This window comes from Zalophus californianus, chromosome 14 (assembly GCF_009762305.2).
Source record: "Zalophus californianus isolate mZalCal1 chromosome 14, mZalCal1.pri.v2, whole genome shotgun sequence".
NCBI classification, from domain to species: domain Eukaryota; kingdom Metazoa; phylum Chordata; class Mammalia; order Carnivora; family Otariidae; genus Zalophus; species Zalophus californianus.
Genome location: NC_045608.1, coordinates 28705035 through 28726485, shown reverse-complemented (window position 1 = coordinate 28726485; position 21451 = coordinate 28705035). Strand labels below are relative to the sequence as shown.

The 21451-nt window shown below is 52.9% G+C and overlaps 2 protein-coding genes across 2 annotated transcripts in view; one reads left to right on the top strand and one right to left on the bottom strand.

Annotated features, from left to right (window-relative positions):
- The first annotated feature begins 846 nt into the window (after window positions 1–846).
- Window positions 847–3777, top strand: CLDN5 (claudin 5). The gene has a single exon (XM_027577452.2). The coding sequence runs from the start codon at window positions 2210–2212 to the stop codon at window positions 3140–3142; it is 933 nt and encodes a 310-aa protein (XP_027433253.1). The 5' UTR covers window positions 847–2209; the 3' UTR covers window positions 3143–3777.
- A 2575-nt stretch (window positions 3778–6352) lies between these two features.
- Window positions 6353–21451, bottom strand: part of CDC45 (cell division cycle 45) — a 34475-nt gene continuing 19376 nt past the window's right edge. The window contains exons 13-19 of the mRNA XM_027576295.1: window positions 21105–21266; window positions 14703–14841; window positions 14536–14619; window positions 12856–12974; window positions 10271–10347; window positions 8168–8234; window positions 6353–6488 (exon numbers count right to left, since the gene is read on the bottom strand). Of these exons, the coding sequence (XP_027432096.1) occupies window positions 8170–8234; window positions 10271–10347; window positions 12856–12974; window positions 14536–14619; window positions 14703–14841; window positions 21105–21266 (646 nt within the window). The 3' untranslated portion in view covers window positions 6353–6488; window positions 8168–8169. The remainder of the gene's footprint in view (window positions 6489–8167; window positions 8235–10270; window positions 10348–12855; window positions 12975–14535; window positions 14620–14702; window positions 14842–21104; window positions 21267–21451) is intronic.

The following is a 21451-nucleotide window of genomic DNA, read 5'->3' as shown; positions in this document are numbered from 1 at the left end:
CAAGGCTGGGGGACGGGGGCAGAAAGGCATCCAAGAGCAAGTGATCTCAGCAGCACAACTTAGATGAGCAGTCTCCACCTGAGGGACACACTGCAGGCAAAAGAGGCCATGGGTGAGAGCCAGACCAGCCCGAGGGCCCAGAGAAAGGCAAGTCTGGTTAGACCATGGAGTGTGTGCTGCTGGACTGGCCAGGCCCAAGGCAGGCAGGCAGGCAGGCAGGCAGACGGCACCCTGGGCAGCTCCCAGGAGTCAGCACTTTGTCCACAGGCAGTGCGAACCATGATGCAGGTTTCAGGCAGAGTGTGACTCAGGAGAGGGGCCTGCCAGAATGGCCTACCTGCCCTGAGGAGAACAGCCTCAGTGGGCAAGGATGGGGCCCAGCTGGCCTGAGGTTACAGCAGTCGTCCTGGGAAGAGAGCGGTGTGGAGCGTGGTGGGAGACCTCGGGTAAGGTCCCCGGACTCGGGCCAGGAGGGAGCAGGACTGGGAGGGTTGGGTGGGTGGCACGGCTGAGCCCCCTGGAGTGGACAAGAGGAGGGGACGTCCAGGAAGGTGGAGGGAGAATGGCCAAGGCGTTTGCAGCAGGAGGGAAGCAGTGAGGTGATGGCTGGGAGGAGCCAGTGGTCCCCAGAGCCCCATCCTGTGCAGGGATCAAGGAGGCTGGAGGGTGAGGAAAGGGGTGAAACGTCCTCCCTCCCCTCACCTTCACACTCAGGGCCCAGCAAACTTGCCCTGGGTGCCTCCCCATGCTGGATGAACAGGGTGTTGGCCTTATCTCAGAGCCATAGGCAGAGGGAGAAGGAATCGGGTCCCAGGAGGGACAGATTTATCAAAACTCCTAGGCTGTGGTTGACCTCGATGTCAGGCCTCCTCTGTGGAGGGCCCTGTCTAGCAGAGCCAAGCACCTTGCACCAGAGAAAAGAACCAGGGTCCCAGCCACCTCAGTCCAAGACAGGGTACAGACTTTGCTGGAAACAAAAGGGCTGATGGGGAGTGGGGAGGGAGCTGCTAGAACAGGGCTGGTGCCCCAGGGGGTTGTGGACTGCAGGGTCTGGTGCCCCCATCTGAGTCTCAGGGGGGCCCAATGTCCATCCCAGAGGGCCTTTCGAGAAACGGCTGGGCCATTGTGCAGAAGAATGCCCGGAAATCCCGAGCCTCCCGCCTCCAGCGAGGATGGGGGCTCTTCCTTCTGGCCAGGAAACTCCAAGTTGGCTTCCGGAGGGTGGCCTGGGGCCTGGGGTGCCAGGGGTCCCACTGCCACTGGTGGGAGGGCAGAGCACAGCACCTCTGTGTCCCTTTGTGTTTCTCCTCTCTGAGGGCTGGAGTAGGCCCCCAAGCCTGGGGCCAAGGGCTGCTCTGAGAAGGTCAGCCTGTTTGTTGAGTCACTGGAGAAGAACACTGGGGACTTCCCGAAGTGGTGTCGCCTGAGCTGGGCCTCAAAGGATGGGGGATGGGAAGCATCTCAGGAAGAAGAGCAGCAGTGCAGAGGTTGAGAGGTCTGGGAAGTCCCGGCGGCAGGGTGCAGAGTGAGGGTCTCCGGAGGTGGTGGTAAGGCTCCTGTTCCACCTGCTTCCTGTTGGGGCCTCAGGCCCCTGCGAGGCGGTGATCGGCTGGGCAGTGGCGCTGGTCAGGACCGCGGGCTGGAGATTTCAGCCTGACCCGCACAGCTGGCCTCTTGGCCTCTGGGAGACATAATGCCAGGACTCAGAGGGGAACCGCGCAGTAAGGGTGCGGGGAAGGGGTCAGGGATGGGATTGGACTCCAGGGCGAGATTGCTGTAGTAATAGGCCGAGCTGTGCTTGGCTAACCCAGGAAAAGGGGCCCAAGAGTCCCTCAGGCAAACCTCCGCGCGACGGTGACGGTGGGGGGCTCCTGCAGACCTTGGCCAAGCAAGAGCGGAGCCGGCCTGGGTGGTAGAGACCTTCACTCTCATTCCGTGATGTAGCGGGGGAAGTTGGTGCAGTCATGCGGCTCCTGAAATGGAGAGGCTGGGACACAGGGAGGTGGCCCGGGGAGCGCGCGCCCAGCCACCCCAGGTCAGTCCGGAACGAGCTCTGGACAACAGCGGGTGAAGGGCTCGGGGGCGGCGGCCGGGCGGGGAGCGGTCCCGGAGCCCTCCGCTACTCCGCCCCCCCCCCCCGCCCCCCCGCCCAGGCCAGCGGTTTCCCTAACTCCAGCTGCCGGGGGCGCCTGTGATTGGCTAAGGGCCGATGGCCGGCGCGCGGATTGGCTGCTCGGGGACCAGGGGCCGGGCCCGTGGGGCAGAGTCCGCCCCCGAACCTTCAAATAGGAAGCCCCCGACAGGCTCCAGTAGATCGGAGGCTGTGCTGCAGACGTGCCGGGACCGGGGACTGGAGGCGGTGAGCCCAGCGCCCGGGCGCAGAGGCACCAAGAGCTCGTTTAGGGCGCCAAGCAGCTCCATCGAGGCACCAACGCGCCCAGCCCGGAGGCCCGGGGGCCGTCGGGCGCCGGTCTCGCCTCCAGCTATGGGGTCGGCGGCGCTGGAGATCCTCGGCCTGGTGCTGTGCCTGGTGGGCTGGGTGGGCCTGATCCTGGCCTGCGGGTTGCCCATGTGGCAGGTGACTGCCTTCCTGGACCACAACATCGTGACGGCGCAGACCACATGGAAGGGGCTGTGGATGTCGTGCGTGGTGCAGAGCACCGGGCACATGCAGTGCAAGGTGTACGACTCGGTGCTGGCGCTGAGCACCGAGGTGCAGGCGGCGCGGGCGCTCACCGTGGGCGCAGTGCTGTTGGCGCTGGTCGCGCTCTTCGTGACCCTGGCGGGCGCTCAGTGCACCACCTGCGTGGCCCCCGGCCCGGCCAAGGCGCGGGTGGCCCTCACGGGCGGCGTGCTCTACGCACTCTGCGGGCTGCTGGCGCTCGTGCCGCTCTGCTGGTTCGCCAACATCGTGGTCCGCGAGTTCTACGACCCGACGGTGCCCATGTCGCAGAAGTATGAGCTGGGCGCGGCGCTGTACATCGGCTGGGCGGCTTCCGCGCTGCTCATGTGCGGCGGCGGCCTCGTGTGCTGCGGCGCCTGGGTCTGCGCTGGCCGCCCCGACTTCAGCTTCCCAGTCAAGTACTCCGCGTCGCGGCGGCCCACGGCCACCGGCGACTATGACAAGAAGAACTACGTCTGAGGGCGCCGGACTCGGCGGGGCCCCTCGCGCTAGCCACTCCCACGAGCCGGACGACTGGCTAGGGGAGCCCCTCATGCACGGCGGAACGGCCGGCTCTGTGCCTGGACGTGGCGCACCGACTGACTTTTGAGACCCTGCTCGCGCCCGCAGCCCGTTCTCTCCAATAGCCACTAGCCGGGCCCTGGGCCGCGCCCTGCCCTGAGCAGGAGCCACGCACTTGGGAGGACTTGCTGGGTTTCTTTTTCTGTGCGCAGAGCTTGCTCCAATGTGGGCGGGGCGCGGGTCCCTTTGGCAGAGCGGACAATGGACTGAAACGGCCAATTCCCTCCTGGACCCTCAGGGTCTTGGATGCCGCCATCCTCCCCAGCGGCTCCAGCTGATTTCAGCGGGGCAGACGGAGAGCCCAGGGGCCCCAACCTGGGCTGCCAGAGGGTTGTATACAGCTGGCCTTTACCCCATCAGTGGGGCCTGAGCCCAGGGCGACTAAAAGACTTGGCCTGGACCTCCCTGCCTCACCCCAGCAGCTCCCCAGGAGATGCTTATGGGCACCAGATCCTGAGTGTGGACCTGGGGCCCTGCCCTCCTTTACAGCTTGTGGGGAGGGTAAGAATTTGCTTAGTAAATGTTTTGAATACCCTCCCACCTGTGTCCTGTGCTCTGTCCAGTCACCACTTGTGCCCAGCAGCCCCCTTCATCCATGCGCCCACCAACTGCTCCCTGAAAGGCTTTTTCTGAGACCTCCCAGGGCTCCCCCAGTGTTCCAGAAGATTCATGGCCTGATCCCTGGCCCTCCCTGCCACCCAGTCACCTTCCTACTGGGTGGGAAGCACAGCTACAGTTTGCAGCAACCCAGAAAGGTGAGATCTGTAGTCAGAAGAGCCTGGGGAGAGGACGATACAGACCCCAGGAGAGGATGTGGGTTGGAAATCCACCCCCCATCACCCAGCCACTAGCCAGTGTGGAGTCTTTGGATGCAGAAAGTGTTGAGGGTGGGCTGCCAGGCTGCTGGCTTTGAGAAGAGGCTGGCTCCATGCACCACAGGTTGGGTGTTTTCCCCCTGCCCTCTCAGGGCTTGCCTGTTTGTGGATTGCACCAAATGGCCAGACATCTGTAAAACACTGACTAGGACCTTCCGGCTAAGAGTGCAGCAGGAACAGGGGCAAATCCAGGATGTGTGCTGGGCTCCAGCAGAGCTAGCGGCGGGCCACAAGCATGTTGCTATGGGAAGGAGGCACTTGTGCAGGTTGCCTAGAGAGTGCCTGGGCAGGGTTCCAGCCCCTTGGTCCTGGCTCTTCTGCTAGTCTCAGCGCAGCTCTGTGCAGGGTCTGTGCTCATCTTGCTGGCCTGGCAGCCTGCCCAGACTTGTGCTGACCATTAGCACCTCTGTGCCACAGGCTGCTGGAAGCGCCCTGTGTCACCTTCCTCCCATGAGTGGGGCGCCCGGGAGCCAGTGCTGGCCTAGGCCAGGAACCTGGGTGTTAGGGGTCACAGGAGAGCAGGGCACACCAGAGCTATGTTACAGTCACTGAGAGCTCATTGCTTCCAGCCCCATTCTAGGCACTCTGAATTAATGCAGTTTTACTTTCTGCCAAAGGCCAGGACAAAAGAGACCTGTGGATGGAGGTGGGACCTGTAGGGAGGAGCTCCAAACCCAGCCAGCAGGGCTTGGCATCTGCCCCCAAACCTGGCCTTGGGGGCCCTGTCCAGAAATGCTTGGGCCAAATCCAGTAGCAAGGAGTCTCCCAGGCCTGGCCAGGCTCCCCACGGTGAGGAAGGGGAGGAGCTTGAGGACCTGGGCTCAGGACGGCTGCAATGAACACTACCCTGAATCCCAGGAGTTGCAGCAGAGCCAGGGGGTTGGACTTCAAGAGAGAATGAACTATCCCGTAGCCTGAGCTCCTCGCAATGGGATGAGTTGCAGCGAGACGGGGCCCATGGCACCGAGGTCCTCAGCAGCCCCCCATGGCAGCCCCCCTCGGGCCTGTGCAGCAGGGCTCATGAACGGCCCTCAAGTGCAAGAGTGTGTGATCTTGGGGCCTTGGTGGGGCTGCTGGAACAAAGGTCCTGGGGCCAGCCAGGCTGGTGTTTGGCCAGGAGCACAGACCCACGGCTGCATCCCACACGAACCCAGAGCTCTCCAGTTGCTTCAGGCTCCAGGAATCAGCAGGATTCCGAAGGGAAGCTGTACCGTCCCAGTGATGCAAATGGTCAAGGTGGGCAGCTTAAGGGCCCTGGGGAGTCAGGCTGCTGCTGCCTGACTCATGCCAGGAAGGCCAGGGGCACACTCCATCAGCCAGAGGTCAGGCAAGAGGAGCTGACCTCCAATGCAGCCAACCCCACTGTGCCCACTACCCCTTCCCAAGGGCCACCCTGCGACCTGGCCCCACCCAACGGTCTCCTCAGTCCCAGGCCACTGTTTCTGGGCTTTTTACCAGCTTAAAGCCTACCCAAACCACTCTGCTTCCTCCTGCCCAAGGCCCCAGGTGCCACACCCAGGTGGCCGTGTCGCTCCAGCCTACCTTGCTTCCCTGGCATCCCTACTCCAGGCAGAGCAGCCAGATGGCCTCAACCACCTGTGTGAACAGCTCTGTGCTCCCCAAAGGGCAGGAATGGCATCCTCCTTGCCTCCAGATCCTCTCAACCCTCGCAGGGGCTCTGGGGACATCTGGGAGAGTGGAACCAGCTGACCGCACAGCTCCCCTAACTGAGAACTCCTGCTGTTCTGAAGACTTTGCAAGTTGCCAAGGTTCTGTCCAGTTTGAACCTTCTGTGACCAGGATGTGCTGAAGCCATCTCCGTCTGGGGCCCCTCAGCCACCTTGCCCTTGCTATCTGCCCAACTCTCCCAGTAGCCTGGGGGTGCCGTGTGCCTGTGGGGATGGGGAGGGTACTGGGACAGGAGACACAGTCAAGAGGGTGGGCTTGAGCTGCTGCCAGGGCCACGTGGACAGGAAGAAGTGGCGGGAGGGCAAAGCCAGGTACTGGATGGTATCACTGGGCAGTGATCGGTGCAGGAGCCATGCGGAGGGCCACGTGCTAAGGTGCCCGGCCTCCACCCACTGCTCTCCCGGGAGCCTGGAGGCCGCCCCCCATGCTTATTTACTGCTGGGCCTCAAGGTCGCCCAGGGCACAGGAAAAGGCTCCTCTGGACCCACAGAAACCTCAGGACGAAAACAAGTGTTGGTCCCATGAATACAGCCAAGACTGAGGCACCAAAACTAAAATGAACATTTTATTCCATTAAAAACCAACTGTCCCTGCATCTAAAACTATGTCCATAACTTACAGTCTAAATAAAACCCAGTTAATATAAATAAGGAGGAGGTCATGTCTGCAGAGATCAAACTCTAGAGAAGAAAGAAAAGAAAAAATAAGTAAATTTCAACAATTCTGATGCCTCTCTGAATTAACAAATAAACTGTCCAGGCCTTCCCTCTGACATGGTGAGCTTGCTTCTGAGGAGCCATCACCACTCACAGGGGAGAGGGGTGGTGACCATGGGTGGAGGGCCACCCCAGAACCACTGAGGTGCCCACCGGCCTCACTGCACCCCGTTGGCTGGGTCCAGGCTGTCATTTGCTTGAGAACCCCCAGGGCCTCATGGTCCTCCACCACCATATCACCTTGCAGATCCAGCCTCAGCCCCATGGGGCCCTCACGAGGCTTTTCCCCTTGCCTGGAGCATCTCCCCTACACTGCTCCTCCCCCTGGCCAGCTGGCCCACCCTGCACCCTGTCTTGGTGGCAGGACACACAGTGGTGCTGGTGTCATCACTGAGCAGGCTGCAGGGAAGGGCTAGGCCTCAAACACCAGCCCCCTGCCCGAAAGCCCCCGCCTGTAACCTTTGATTTGGGTCATAAACTTACACCCTGCCCCCATCCTAAGGCTCAGCACTCACTGTCCAAAGGGGTGTCAGCCCCGTTTCAGTTGAGGAAACAGCAACAGCCTGGTGAGATACCCAACACACCTTGCTGAAGACCCAAAGGGTCTGAGCCCAAAGCTTCACCCCAACACGAGCCCTATATGCCCTAGCCAACCCTGAAAGAGGGACTATGGGTCCCTGAGGTCCCCTATACCATTCTCAGCAGAGCCCACTAAGGCCCTGACAGGGGAAGGGCACCTGCCCCCCCACACCTTCCAGCTCACTATGGATGGTAGGGGAGTGGGAGGACCCTGGGCTGGCATGAGGGGACCCTCTACATCAGAGCCTTGATAGGGCCCGTTTGCCTCAGCAGCAGCTCCAGCCCAGGGCTCAAGGAGATGCAGGGCTGGGCGTGGGCATCCACCGTGTGTGTGGGGGGAGCAGCCTGGGCTGAGAAACGAGCACTAGGTAGAGATCAGGCCCCCTGGCCCGTTTGCTGAGGGGCCCTTCAAGAAAGAGCTGGTATGTGTGGCACTGGGAAGAGCCCTGGCCGGGAAGCATCACTATGGACCACCAGTGACAGCCTCACGCTCAAGCAAGGCCCACAGAGACGACATTTTCTAGTTATCAGCCGTGTGGCTGCCAATAGCTTTGTTTTCTCCTAAGTCAAGCATGTAAGAGCCTGGGTAGAAGCCTCTGTGGGCTCTAGCCCAGGGCCTGATCTAAGGTTGCAAAGGGTGGCAAGGCTCCAGGTGTCCGCCCCCCTCACAAGGGTCGCCTCCTTTCCTGGCAGTGCCAGGAGGCCTGCGTGTCACTCACAATGCCCAGCCCACAGTGCGGTCAGGACAGGGTAAATGCTAGCCCTTGCTGAAGGGGTCCCAGGAGTTAATGAAATTCGCTCCTTCAAAAATGCCCCATTGTGGCACTGCCACCAGCCCAGGGACAGACACCCTTGGGAAAAATGTGTTGGCCCCAAAACTCCTCAGGAGTCCTGCTTGGGTCTGAAATGCAAGCAGAAGCCTTGGCTTGAGGAGGGAAAAAGCAGGGAAAGCAAAGCAGGGAACGAGGGGCCCTCTTTACACTTCAACAGGGCCAACTTTGCGGCACCGCCACCCCCTGCCCCCCCGGAACTCTCCAGCACCCCACCCCTCCCCCACATCTCACCCTTAGGACAGGAGGGAAACAAGCGCATCCAGAAACTTGCTCCGATCCTCTGCTTTCAGTTCAATTACTGAGGTAATGAAAGAAAAACATCCCGTGAGGTGGAGGAGTGGGGCTGAGAGTGAAGCGCAGGAGGAGAAACAAGTCAGGGTGTATTAACTCCCTCTTCCCAGTCATCCAAGATGGGAACCACCCTCTGGCACATTCCAAAATGTACTCAGCCCCTTGGTGGCCTGGAATATTCTGAACTCAGAGGCTCTTTCTCTGTCCTCCGTATTTAGTCCGCAGAAACTGCTGGCTGCCATGTTAGTGAGGCTGGCTGGGGTCACAGTCCGTGGGGAGGACCCTCCAGGCCGCTAGAGGACCAGCAGTGACAGCCAATGGAGAGGACACAGGGATGTGACGGTTTAGAACAGATCCAGGCAAAGGCAGGCCTTCCCTCCCTGGTGGACATAGAGCCCTGCCCCATCGTGAGTTGCCTAAGGCCCTGAGGTCAGGCAGGAGTCTAGCCTGAAGTTTTGCTCTGGCCAGTCTCTCTGTAGAAGAGAAACACGACATGAACTGCCCCATTCCCAGGGGCCCTCAACAAACAGGGCAAAACCAGGCCAGCCTGGTCGTAGGAGCCATCTGTGCCACGGGCCATGGATCCAGGAACCCCAGGCCCAGCCTACCCAGGTGGGGGCTGGCCTGCCCTCTGTTGTACAACCCCCCTCCCCCAGCTCTCCACCCACCTGGGAAGCCAAGCACCTTCCAGCCCATAAATCCTCCCTGTGAGAAGCCGGGACATCCTGCAGCCTGGCCAGCACCAACCTCTCCCACATCTTGGGCACGAAGTAGGAATGGGGGTGTTGCTGCTGGGGGTGAACCCACCCAACACAGAGCTGTAGCCCGAGTGGGCCTGGCATGAAGGAGCAGATCTAGATGCCGAGGCAGCTGGGGTGAACACTGGGTCTCTGATGCCAGGACTCATTGTAACAAATCAGCTGATGTGACATAAGAAACTGTCCTTTCTGACAGATGGGGGTTATGGGCTGAGGTCTATTCTCCCCAAATTCATGTGTGGAAGGCCTAACCCCCAGCACCTCAGACAGCATGTGCTATATTTGGAGATGGGGCTTTTGAAGATGTTTAGGTTAAACAAGATCACATGGGTGGGCCCTAATCCAATCTGACTGGGGTCCTCATAAGAAGAGAAGATTAGGACACAGACCGGGAGAGCGACCATGTGAGAACACAGCCATCTATAAGCTAAGAAGAAACCAACCCTGTGTACACCTTAATCTTGGACTTCAGCCTCCAGACTGTGAGAAATAAGATTCCTGTTGTTTAAACCCCCTAGTCTATGGTATGTTGTTAGGGCAGCCCAAGCACACCAATACAAAGCCGTGAGGGGTCACTATGTCCGTTTTACTTAAAAGTCTATCAGCTAGAATAAAAAGCAAATGTGGCCCAATGTGAGCCATGTTCCATGCTGGCCTCTGGAGAAGCTGTGGGGTGTCGTGGGGAGCACTGGCCAGCCTGCAAAGCCACCACCTGGACTGGGCTCTTCCATTCCCTGGACTCATGCAACATCAGGCCAGGGCCAGTGCCCAAGGCCGTCACACAGGACCACGTGGCAGCCTCAGGCGGGCCCCTTCACGACAACACAGACAGGAGCTGCTGGCCTGCAGTGGCGGCCAGCACAGCCTTGGAGGCTGTGTCTGGGGGTTGCCACAGGCCCTATTTCCACGCCCACAGGAGGGGCAGGTGACTCCTGGGTGAGGCTGGCCCAGGAGGCTTTAGTGGCCAGTCCTCCAGACTCCTTGGTGAAGTGGTCTCAAGGGCTAGACTGAGAAACGAGCAAGAAATGAGTAAGGCCAAAGCCAGGCCTATGGCTCTATGGACAACATCTGTTCCCGCTCTGCCCTGGGAGCCCATCAGGGCCCAGACAGGAGGCGCAGGGCCCCACGCATCCTAGAGCTCCCTGAGCTGCCTGAAGCAGCCAGGCCCTGGGACTGGCTCCAGGAAAGTGAGAGGGGTGCTGACGAGGTATTTCTGGTGATGCCAGCTTCCCTGGTTCGAGGCCAGTGCTGACCTTGAAAGGGCCCCAGTGCCGCACACTCTTACCTGAGAGGTCGAAATGGTTGTGTAGCGTTCGGGAGTTGGTGCCCTCTGCGGCCTTCTCAAACGCCCGCCCAAAAAAGCTGTAGACACATAAGAGGCGTGTTGGGGGCCTGCCCACTGTAATGGACCTTCCTAAATCCCTGGGACAGACACTGGAGTTGGCCCAGACTCCTCCCTCGCCACCCATTCTGCCTGTAGGCACTCCTGTTGGTACCCCTGCCTGGGCCCCAGTCTTTTGAGGTCTCACCCCCACTCCTGGACAGTCACCATCTCTCACTGCTGCTCTTGTCTGCATCCAGTTGAGCGCTTCTTAGCCCTCAGGGCACAAGCATCCCCAGGCACCTCCCACGGTGCACCCTGACCGCAGCCTCCCTCGTGCCTGGCACCACATTGGCAGCTGGGACAGGAGAGGCAGAGGCTCAGTGGGAAGCGTGCTGGGATGGGGGTTTCAGACGAGATTGAGTCATACACAGCAGGGTGGGGAATGGGAGGAGCCGGGGTACAGCCCAGCTGGGGCTGCTGAGGGTGCAGGTGTGGGGCAGGGAGCCAGCCAGGAGCACACACCCACCCCCAGGGCTGTGCAGGTAGTAAGGGCTGGCAGTGGACAGAGAGCATCATGGGGAAGGGACTCTTGGGCTGGGAGAACAGGCAGAGGAGGGGCATGTGCTTCAAGCCCCCACAGTAACTCTCACATGAGACTGTGCACACCAGTCAGAGCTAACCACTCACTAGCACAGCCACGTGCAGCAACAAATTGATGGCTGGAGTGAGGACGCAGGTGGCCGTGCTGGCCCCTGGGGGGAGTGCTTGCTGGCTGCCTGGAGAACCCAGCCCAGGAGCCCCTGGCCAGCTCCACCCCATGTGACTATGAATCCAAGACCCACGGCATAGCTTTGGAAAGCAGCCCAGCAACATGGAAGCACTTATCTTAAAAAAGTCCATTGTCTCTCCCAACTTGCTACTAAATGGCCTTTGCAGACACAGAAGGAGGTCAAAGCTCACTAGAGCAGGGCTAGGATTGATCCAGATCCAAGACCAGTGTCTTCCACAGCAGAGGCCAATAAGAGCTAACTGGGAAAACTGAGACGCACAGGACACAGAGTGGTCCTTGGCCCCCAAGCCACGGCACCAGGCAGCTGGGTGGGGTGTCTTGCTGCCAGCTGTCAGTATCTCACCAAGGTTGCCTCTTGGGATGTTGCTGGGGAGCACTGGGCCTGGGGCACTGACTTTGCCAGGGAGGCAAAGACCCCCAAGGATGGTGACATTAGCCCCTGGGATTAGTCAGGGGGCTCTCTGGCCAGGCAGAGCACAAAGGCAGCCACAGGGAGAACCAGGGAGCCCCTCAAGGTCCACACCAGGTGTGGATGGGAGTGGGTAGGAGAAAACCTGACCTTGCTACAGGAAGAGGGCGAGAACCCAGGCCAACAGATGCAGGGGAAACATTGGGAAGACAGTGAGAGAATCTTCTCAAAAGTACAAGTTGAGCCTATGCATTCACAAACGCACTGGTACATTGTCTATAAACAAAAAGTTGGAAACAGCCTGAACGTCCAATAGGAGATGACAGGTAAAGCATCATCCATCCACTTAACAGGCTTCCTACTGTTAGAAGTCACTTTTGTAAAAATGTGCACAAAGGCCTGATGCTTGGTGAGAAAACAAAGCAGAACTACACCACCGATGGAAGTCCAAAATGTTTCCTAGATGCTAAATAAAGAAAAGGCCAAGGGAGGACAGGCAGCCACAACCCCATGGTCTGAGTGACTAAGCAGTTGTGTTAGCTTCTGCCGCGGCTGGAGCTGGACCCTCTACCCGCCGCCCAAACCATGGGGGTGCAAGTGAGCTCAGCTTTGGGCGCGGTAGCAATCTCTGGCAGGCAGTCAGTCTGGGGGTGCACATCCCTGCACACACCACTGAACAGTTTCTCGTATGTCAGCTCGTAACTGAACTTGTAAATGTGTTTGGCAAATGCCTAAGTTTGGGATTCCGTGAGCAATGAATTTGACTCACAGGGGTGGGGGTGGGGATGGGAGACACTGCCCAGCTCTCCTCAAAGGTTAGTGTGAGGCCCAAACAAGATGGGGAATGATCTTTCATGAGGGTTTTGAAGGCATCGCAGAGCTGGTCTGGAGGAACTTTGCAGGGGAAGCCTAATTTCTGGGGTGGGTGACCTGAAACCTCTCAGATTTTCAGTATAAGCTGCTCTTCAGAAGAGGGTTTAGGCCCAGGGAGGGCTGGGATTCTTGCCCAAGGCCACATAGAGTCAGGGCACCTAATCACACCTCACTGTAGGTATGTAGCCTATCCTAGGTGGGTCTGAACGTTGGTCTTCCTGGAGGAGCCAGACACCCTTGCCCGGGAGGCCTTGAACAAACTAGAAGCATTCAAAAGTCCAGTCAAGGGGTAAGGTAGAAGCTCAATGGCTAACCTGTAGCCCACATATCTAAACCCTCAAAGTCCTGATGCATGGTGGAAGAGGCTGTCCTCAGTGTGGCATTGAGGGCAAAGATCACCCAACTCAGCAGAACCCACAGGCCAATGACAACCCTGGCGCTCCCAACTCCCAGGAGATGCAAAACCTGGCTCACTTCTTTCTGTCCGAGCTGTCAGTCTCTGGGGGGATGCCCATCACAGTCACGGTGCCCTGCTCCACACTCAGGGGTGCAGCCATCACCAAGGGCAACAGCTTGCAGCGCCGGTTCTTTGTCTGCAGAGGCAAAGTGCACCCTTAGTCATGGCCCCACGCAGCATGGCGCACCACTCAGCACCGAGGAGCCCTAACAGGGCCAGCCACCCACCCCCCAAAAGCCTCCCGGGTCTTATTCTCACCAGAGATGCTCAAGTCCCCATGCAGCTGCCCCCCAGGCTATGACACCGTTCCCAGCCTCCTTCTGTGCCAATGTCCCTTGGCTGTTCCCTCCTTCACCTTCTTTAGGTCCTGACTCAGTTGTCACCTCCTCCAGGAAGCCTTCCCCAACCAACCCTCTCTCTCATCCTACTTCAGCTTGTCTATGGTGTGTGCCACCATCTGACACTGCACATAATCTTTCCTCATTTGTCCCCTTTGCCAGCATGCATACTCCCTCAACATGGAGACTCAGGTGCTTCCTTCACTGCTGTACCCATTGCACCCACACCCTACAACAAAGGTGACCAACTATCCTGGTTTGTCCAGGACTGAAGGGCATCCCAGGACATGAACCAGGGTAGTTGGTCATCCTATGACATCAGAGCCTGGCTAGTGGTGGTTGCTTAAGAAATGTCTGAGGGGCGCCTGGGTGGCTCATTTGGTTAAGCATCTGCCTTCAGCTCAGGTCCTGATCCTGGGATCAGCCCCGTGTCAGGTTCCCTGATGAGTGGGAAATCTGCTTCTCCCTCTGCCCCTCCACCCCACTTGTGCTCTCTCTCTCTTGCTTTCAAGTAAATAAATAAATAATATCTTTAAAAAAAAAAAGTCTGATAAATGATGGGTCCTCTGGAAAAAATTCACCCATTTTGCAGATGAGGACACTGAGGCTCAGAGATCAAATAATTGACCTCATATCACACAACTGGGAAAGGAGGAGGCTGAGATTTGAACAGAGCCTAGAAGACTCGCGAGCTCATGTTTTGTCCCTAGTCCATCTTTTGTCATTATTTGACTATCTTCACATAATCCTCAGATAATCATTTTATAGGTCAATTCAGCAATATGAGATGTCAACCTCCTATTAAACATTTTGTTTAAAGTAGCCCCCAGTGTAAACCCTCATCCAGGAAGCAGAGTAGGACTCTGATTGTTGAAATGTGCAGGATCATCCCTTCTGTGATCATACCCAGTGGGGAGTCTGATGTTAGCTGGGTTGGGGCAGAGGGGTGTCCCAGGCCAAGGCAAAGAATGGTGTTAGACTGTACAGAAGACAGAACCACACATGGAAAAGGGAAAGCCAGACCAGAAAACAAACTTTTGCTGGGAAGCAAGTCTGTGCTATCACCAACTTCATCTTTCCTTGATCTGCCACAGCTGAACCTAGCCCTAGCCCCACATACTCCATGAGGTCCCTTTGTACTTGTCCAAGTGACCAGGAGGACCAACTGATGAAATCAGAGCTTACAGGAACTGAGATCCTAAGGGTCAGCTAAGGAAAACACAGCTCAGAAAAACTGAGTTTTTCCCAGACCCCACAGCTGGTACATAGCCACCAGTACCCCAAGGCCAGCTTCTAATGCCCAGTCCAAGCTCTGCTCTGAGGCTCTACCTTCTGGCAACCATCCACCCAGCTCCTCACCGAAAACACGAAGGACTTGAGCAGGTGTCTGCTGAGCAGGCTCAGGGATGCTGGTTTGGAAAATAGCACAATGTCCGGAGTACCCTGCAGGGGGAGGACATAGAGATAGTCAGAGGGGGATGTTGGCAGGCGTGGCCTGGTACCCACCTGTCCATGGGAAGCCTGACCTCCATGAGGGAGCAGTAGAGGAAGGGCCCCTGGGAGATGACAAGGTTGGTGCAGAGGCAGCTGGCAATGGTCTGCTGTGTGGCTCGCAGCTGCTTCTTGGCCAGTTCCAGGCCATGGTAGAGCTTGTCCAGGTTACTCCTGTAACGGGGCAGACACACAATTTTGGCACAGAGTCACAAACAGAACACTTGGTTCCTGGGGAGTGTGTGGGGATGAGTTTCATTCTTTTCCTCCTGCCTTCCCTATCATATGCAAGGAAGGATTAGGGGTGCCTGGTGGCTCAGTCGGGTAAGCGTCTGACTCTTGGTTCTGGTAGTGAGATTGAGCCCCACATTGGGCTCCATGTTGGGTGTGAAGCCTGTTTAAGATTTTCTCTCCTTGGGGCGCCTGGTGGCTCAGTTGGTTAAGCATCTGCCTTCAGCTCAGGTCATGATCCCAGGGTCCTGGGATCGAGCTCCCCTCATTGGGCTCCTTGCTCTGCGGGGAGCCCGCTTCTCCCTCTCCTCCCCGCTTGTACTCTCTCACTGTCTCTCCTTCTCTCTCAAATAAGTAAATAAAATCTTTAAAAAAAAAAAAGATTTTCTCTCCTTCTCCCTCTGCCCACCCCCCCACCCCCACTCATGCTCTCTGTCTCTCTAAAAAGAAAGAAAGAAAGAAAGAAAGAAAGAAAAAGAAAGAAAGAAAGAAAGAAAGAAAGAAAGAAAGAAAGAAAGAAAGAAAGAAAGAAAGAAAGAAAATGATTAAAACATGTATAAACCCACAGTGACCAGTATAAAAGATGGGGAGGGGTACTTGGCATCAGAAGACAGGAAACTGAAAGCCAACAGAGGCAAGACACTGCCCAGAAGGTTCTGGAAAGTACCCAGAGGACTCTGACAGAGGAGGGGCCAGGGAAAGGCCCAAACGGAGGACCAGGGACCCCCCCCATTGATGGATAGATTTTTATCCTCCCCAAGAAAGGAGGGTTCTCCTCTAAATACATTAAAATGAACTCTGTGGAGAAGTGCATCCAGAAGTTAAGAGTCCCAAAGTGTCATATCAGCTCCCCACCCACCAAGATGAAGCAATACCTTGTAGCCAGCAGGCTATGCCCCAACACCCAGGGCCTCACCAGGCTTCCACAGCCCCCCTTTTGAAAGTGAGGACCACCAGACATTTGGGAAATGCCTGTGCCCTGAAAATATGACCCTAGATGAAACAGAGATGATTTAGAGAACAAAAGAAAACTTAAAATGAACTCTAATTAGTATCTTCAAAGAGACTGGGCAACTAAGAAATTCGTAAACCACTAACAGGATGCCATGAAAAAGGAACAATCAGAAACTGAAGTATTTGTGGAAAGTAAAGTGACTGCAAAAAAATTACAAATTCACTCAAAGACTAGAGAATAAAGTCAAGAAGCTTCCTTCGCATTGATAACAAGACAGACATGGAAAACATAAGGCACAAATCAGAGACATAGCATTGTTCCAGGAAGCCAGGAAAGAAAGATAAAAAACACTGATGTAAAAAAAAAAAAAAACAACAACACTGATGTATGTGTGGGAGAAGTAATTAAAGAAATAGTACAAAAGCATTCCTAAGCTGAAAAATCTGGGGCTTTGGCTAGAAAGGGCTTGCCTGAGAAGCCAGTACAATCCATGAAGCAAGATCCACCCTAGACACATCACGATGAAATCACAGAACACTGAAAAGAAAAGAAAAAATCCTGCAAGCTTCTTTAGGTGTGATGGGAGTACATTTACAAAGAAACAAGAACCAAGATGGCTCAGATCTCAATTAGCAATACTTGCTGCTAGAAGACAGGGGAGCAATGGAATCCACATTCAACAGGAAATTACCTTCAGCATTGAACTGTAAATAAGCTATACCAGGAACCAGATGAGGGCAGAATGAAGATATTGTTGTACATGCAAGAACGAAGAATGTTGATTTCACATGCGCTCTTTCTTTAAAAGTTACTTGGGAATTGTGCTCTAACAAAATGAAAGAGTGAAACAACCAAAGATAAGGATCCTAAGAAACACTGGCTCTAATCCAGGGCACAGTCAAGGGTCATCAGTGGTGGCAGCAAACAACAGGCCTAGAGAGCTGCAGGTCCAGGCTAGTGTCAGAAGACAGAACCCCAGGCTTTCCCGGACAAAAGGGCCTCAGGGAATACCTCCTGGAAGGAGAGCTGGACAAAAACTGGATATGATAAAGAAGGCAATTAAGATCTCCAGGAAAAGCAAAGAGCAGTACCAGAAAGTAAGGTAATCACTGCACATGAGTGACTCTTATATTTTATTAGCACAACGAAGTAAACCTATTGATTTTCATCTTCTAGAATCTATCTATAGCCAAGGATGAGATGACTTGCATTCTATTCTCTAACCCAAGATACACCCTGAAAATGTAAAAGCAGAAATTTTGCAAAGTGAAAGGTATGGGGAAAGAGAAAAGTAAGAATGCTAATATCTTTTTCTTGCAAAGTAGGGAGACAAGAGACAATGGTGATAGAACAAGGTGTAAGTATGTTACAGTTATAAAGGAGCCACAAATAGTGGCATAACTGTACCCACAGGAGGGGGAAGGAGCACAAAAGAGGAATAAATGTCCTGTCATAGCAAGAAGTCAGTAGACAATGTCTAAAACTGCTCCATCAACTCTGGGATGAGGGCAACAACAGTTGAATCTATAGTTATGGCATTTCCTCAAATTTCTAGATAAACATACGTAGAGCAACCACATTGCAAACCAAAAATCTAGGATTGTAACAAAACAAGAGAATAAAGGAACATTACAGACCCCAAAATAAATATAAGCAGGGAGAACAGACCACCAAATAGCCACAAGACTGGTGTATCGTTGGAGTCAGTGTGGGAGGGAGCTGAGAAGCAGCAAGATCTAAGAATGATGAAAAACTCCAGGCAACTGGGAAACAGCAGCCCAAAGTGAGAGTTTTGCCTTGTCCAAGAGTAGGTGAAGTAAAGTGCAAGGGGCCATGGTAAAGATGAGGGGGCCAGAGTAGTCTAGCTCCAGAGTCCCACATGACCAGCCAGAGCTCCTTTCCACAGTGAGGAAAAAGTGCTGAGAATGGAATAAAAATTGAGTAAGATAGAGACAATATAAAAAGGAAAAAAGAAGGTACAGATAAAAATGCACTGGGATAGTAATGGAGGTTCTAGCAGCTAGACTGGAAAGGAAGAAGTAAAACCATTTCTATTTGCAGATAACATAATCTTGTATACATGAAATCCCAAGGAATACACTAAAACACTATTAGAGCTATTAAACAAATTCAGTAATGTTGCAGGATAAAGATCAATATACAAAGATCAACTGTATTTCTATGCAGTAGCAATGAGCAGGCAAAAATAAAACTAAGAAAGCAAGTCCATTTACAAGAGCATCAAAAAGAATAAAATATTTAAGAATAAATTTAACACAGAAGTATAAGAAGAGTTCATTCTCTAAAAACTATAAAACATTGTTGAGAGAAATTAAAGAGGATCTGAGTTAATGGGAAAATATCCCATGTTCATGGACTGGAAGCTTTAATACTTTTAAGACAGCAATACTCCCCAAATTGATCTATAGGTTCAATGCAATCTGACTTCTTTGCAGAAATTGACAAGCTGATCCTAAAATGCATATGGAAATTCAAGGAACACAGAATAATTAAAACTTGCTATAAAGCGACAGTAATCAAAACAGTGTGGTATTGCCACAAGTGTACATATACCAATTGATGGAACATAGTTGAGAGTCTGGAAAAAAATTCCCACAATTTTGATCTTCAACATGGGTGCCAAAATGATTCCGTCAGGGAAAGAAGTCTTTTCAACAAATGGTGTTAGAACAAGTTGGATGTCCACATGCAAAAGAATTAAGTTGAACCTGTTCCTTGCACCAGACACAAAAATTTACTTCAAATGAATCACATCTAATGTAAAGGCCCAAACTATAAAACTCTTAAATGGCTGCTTAGATATGACATCAAAACCATAAGAAATGAAAGAATAAAGATAACTTGGACCTGATCGAGATTAAAAATGGGCTTCCATAAAAAAAATGAAATCTTGCCATTTGCAATGACGTGGATGGAACTAAGAGTATTATGCTATAGCCAAACTATGGAAAGAGCCCAGATGTCCATCAACAGATGAATGGATAAAGATGTGGTATATATATATATATATATATATATATACATATATATATATATATATATACACAATGGAATATTATGCAGCCATCAAAAAAATGAAATCTTGCCATTTGCAATGATGTGGATGGAACTAGAGGGTATTATGCTAAGCGAAATAAGTCGATCAGAGAAAGGCAATTATCACATGATCTCACTGATATGAGGAATTTGAGAAACAAGACAGAGGATCATAGGGGAAGGGAGGGAAAAATGAAACAAGATGAAACCAGAGAGGGAGACAAACCATAAGAGACTCTTAATCTCAGGAAACAAACTGAGGGTTGCTGGACTGGTGGGGGGTGGGGAGGGATGGAGTGGCTGGGTGATGGACACTGGGGAGGGTATATGCTATGGTGAGCGATGTGAGTTGTGTAAGACTGATGAATCACAGACCTGTGCCCCTGAAACAAATAATATATAGTATGTTAATAAAAAACAAAAACAAAAACTTGGGCTTCAAAGAATAGCATCGAGAAAATTGAAAAGATAACCCACAGGATGGGAGGAACTATTTGCAAATCATGTTTGATAAGGGATTTGCATTTAGAATATATGAAGCAATTCTTTTAATTCAATAATAAAAAGACAACTCAACTTAAAAATGGACAAAGGGCTTGAATAGACAATTCTCCAAACGAGACCTACAAATGGCCAATAAGCACATGAAAAGCTATCTAATATCATTAAGCCATGAGGGAAATGCAGGTGAAAACCACGAGCTCCCACTTCACACCACTTCATACCACTTCACACCAGGATGGCTGTCAATGAAAAAGACCAACAATAACAAGCGTTGTCGAGGATGTAGAGAAATTCAAACTCTCATACACTGTTGATGGGAATGTAAGATGATGCAGTCACTTTGGAAAACAGTCTCACTGTTATTCAAAAGGTTAAACAGACTCATCATATGACCCAGCAATTCCACTCCTAAGCATATACCCAAGAGCAATGAAAACATATGTCCACACAATGCATCTATGTGTATTTATGGCAGCATTATTCATAACAGTCAAAAGGTAGAAACTACCAAATATCTGTTAACTGATCATTGGATGAATAAAATATGGTATGTCCAGACAAGAGAATCTTATTAGCAATAAAAAGGAAAGAAATTCCTTCATGTTGCATCATGGATGAACCTTGAGAACATTTCCCTTTCCCTCAAGGGAAAGGAGCCTCAAATTTATGACTATAAAGGACCACATATTGTCTGATTCTATTTATATGAAATGTCCAAAATAGCAAATCTATGAAGACAGAAAGTCGATTGGTGGTTGTCTGGGGCTGGGAGAGATGGGGGATTTGGGAGGCGATGGCTAAGGGGAATAGGGTTTCTTTCTGAGGCAATGAAAATGTTCTAAAATTAGGTAGTGGTGATATTTCACAACCTTGTAAACATACTAAAAGCCATTGTACACTTTAAATGGGTGAATTATATAGTTTATGAATTATAGCTCAGTAAAGCTACTTAAAAAAAGTATGCTAGGGAACAGGGCCAGGAACCCCCCGAGAGCAGACCCCTGCATTTTTAACACCTCACAAAAGCAACAGAGTGGCAATTCTCCGAAGTTAGAAAAGCTGTCTGAATCATGCCTCCCCTGAAAAAGTCAGGGAAGTGAAATTCACGTACAAAAAAGGAGCAATGGATGAGGACCAAGGTCAAATCCTCTCAAAGTTACTATCAGAAAAAAGGGACTAAGGAGCAGAATAGCATCTCTATCGACAACAAAAGTACTCTAGAAAGATATGTCCCCAAAAGGTCAACATTGTATTGTTCTATTTCAAAGCAAGCTAAGAGACATTAAAAAAAAGTAATAATAAAAGAAGACATCTCAGGGAATGAGGTAAGAAAAAATTAGAAATAAAAGGAAAATAATTGATAAATGAAGATTAAATTAGAAAAAACACAAGGATGAATAAACATTACAAACAATGCCTGAAGAGGGAAAAGGAGGTGAAAAAAAATTTTTTTAATCAAAAAGAAAGGCGATTAAAAGGATTCAAGACGAAATGACACACACTGAAGATAGATAGGAAATGTGTCACATGTACCCCTAGTTCTGGTGGACTGTGACTCAGTTTCTGCAGGACACAGTCACCACCACACCCTGGGGTCCCTGCGACCTGCCTCCCTGAAGACTGTTAGGTTGAGGGCCAGACGTGGCTTGTGGGGGGTGGGGGAACAGCAGCCCACGGCCACACCCAGTACCTGGAGAGACTATCCAGAGCCTGGATGAAGTTATCGGTCCCTGAGCCGTCCTTCTCGGGACTCTCCATCAGCGACATGGTGGCAAAGACCACATCGCTGGCCAGGAACTTATGCTTGAATCCAAAGTGAATGCTGAAAGTCTGCACGCGCATGTCCTTCATCCTGCAGTAGGAGGAAGCAACACGGCCGTCATCCCTGCTCTCAAGTTGTGGGGGTACTCTCACTGCCAGGCCAGGCGATGTACTACTGTCCCTCCCTGGCCCCTGCTAATGCTCACAGCAAGACTATGCCAGTCCCAGAATGCAGGGGGTCAGAAGACCTGACATCCCAGCCCTGTAACCCAGGGC

Coding starts and splice junctions, on each gene's coding strand:
- CLDN5 (XM_027577452.2), top strand. CDS start 2,210: ATGGCCGGCGCGCGGATTGGCTGCTCGGGGACCAGGGGCCGGGCCCGT.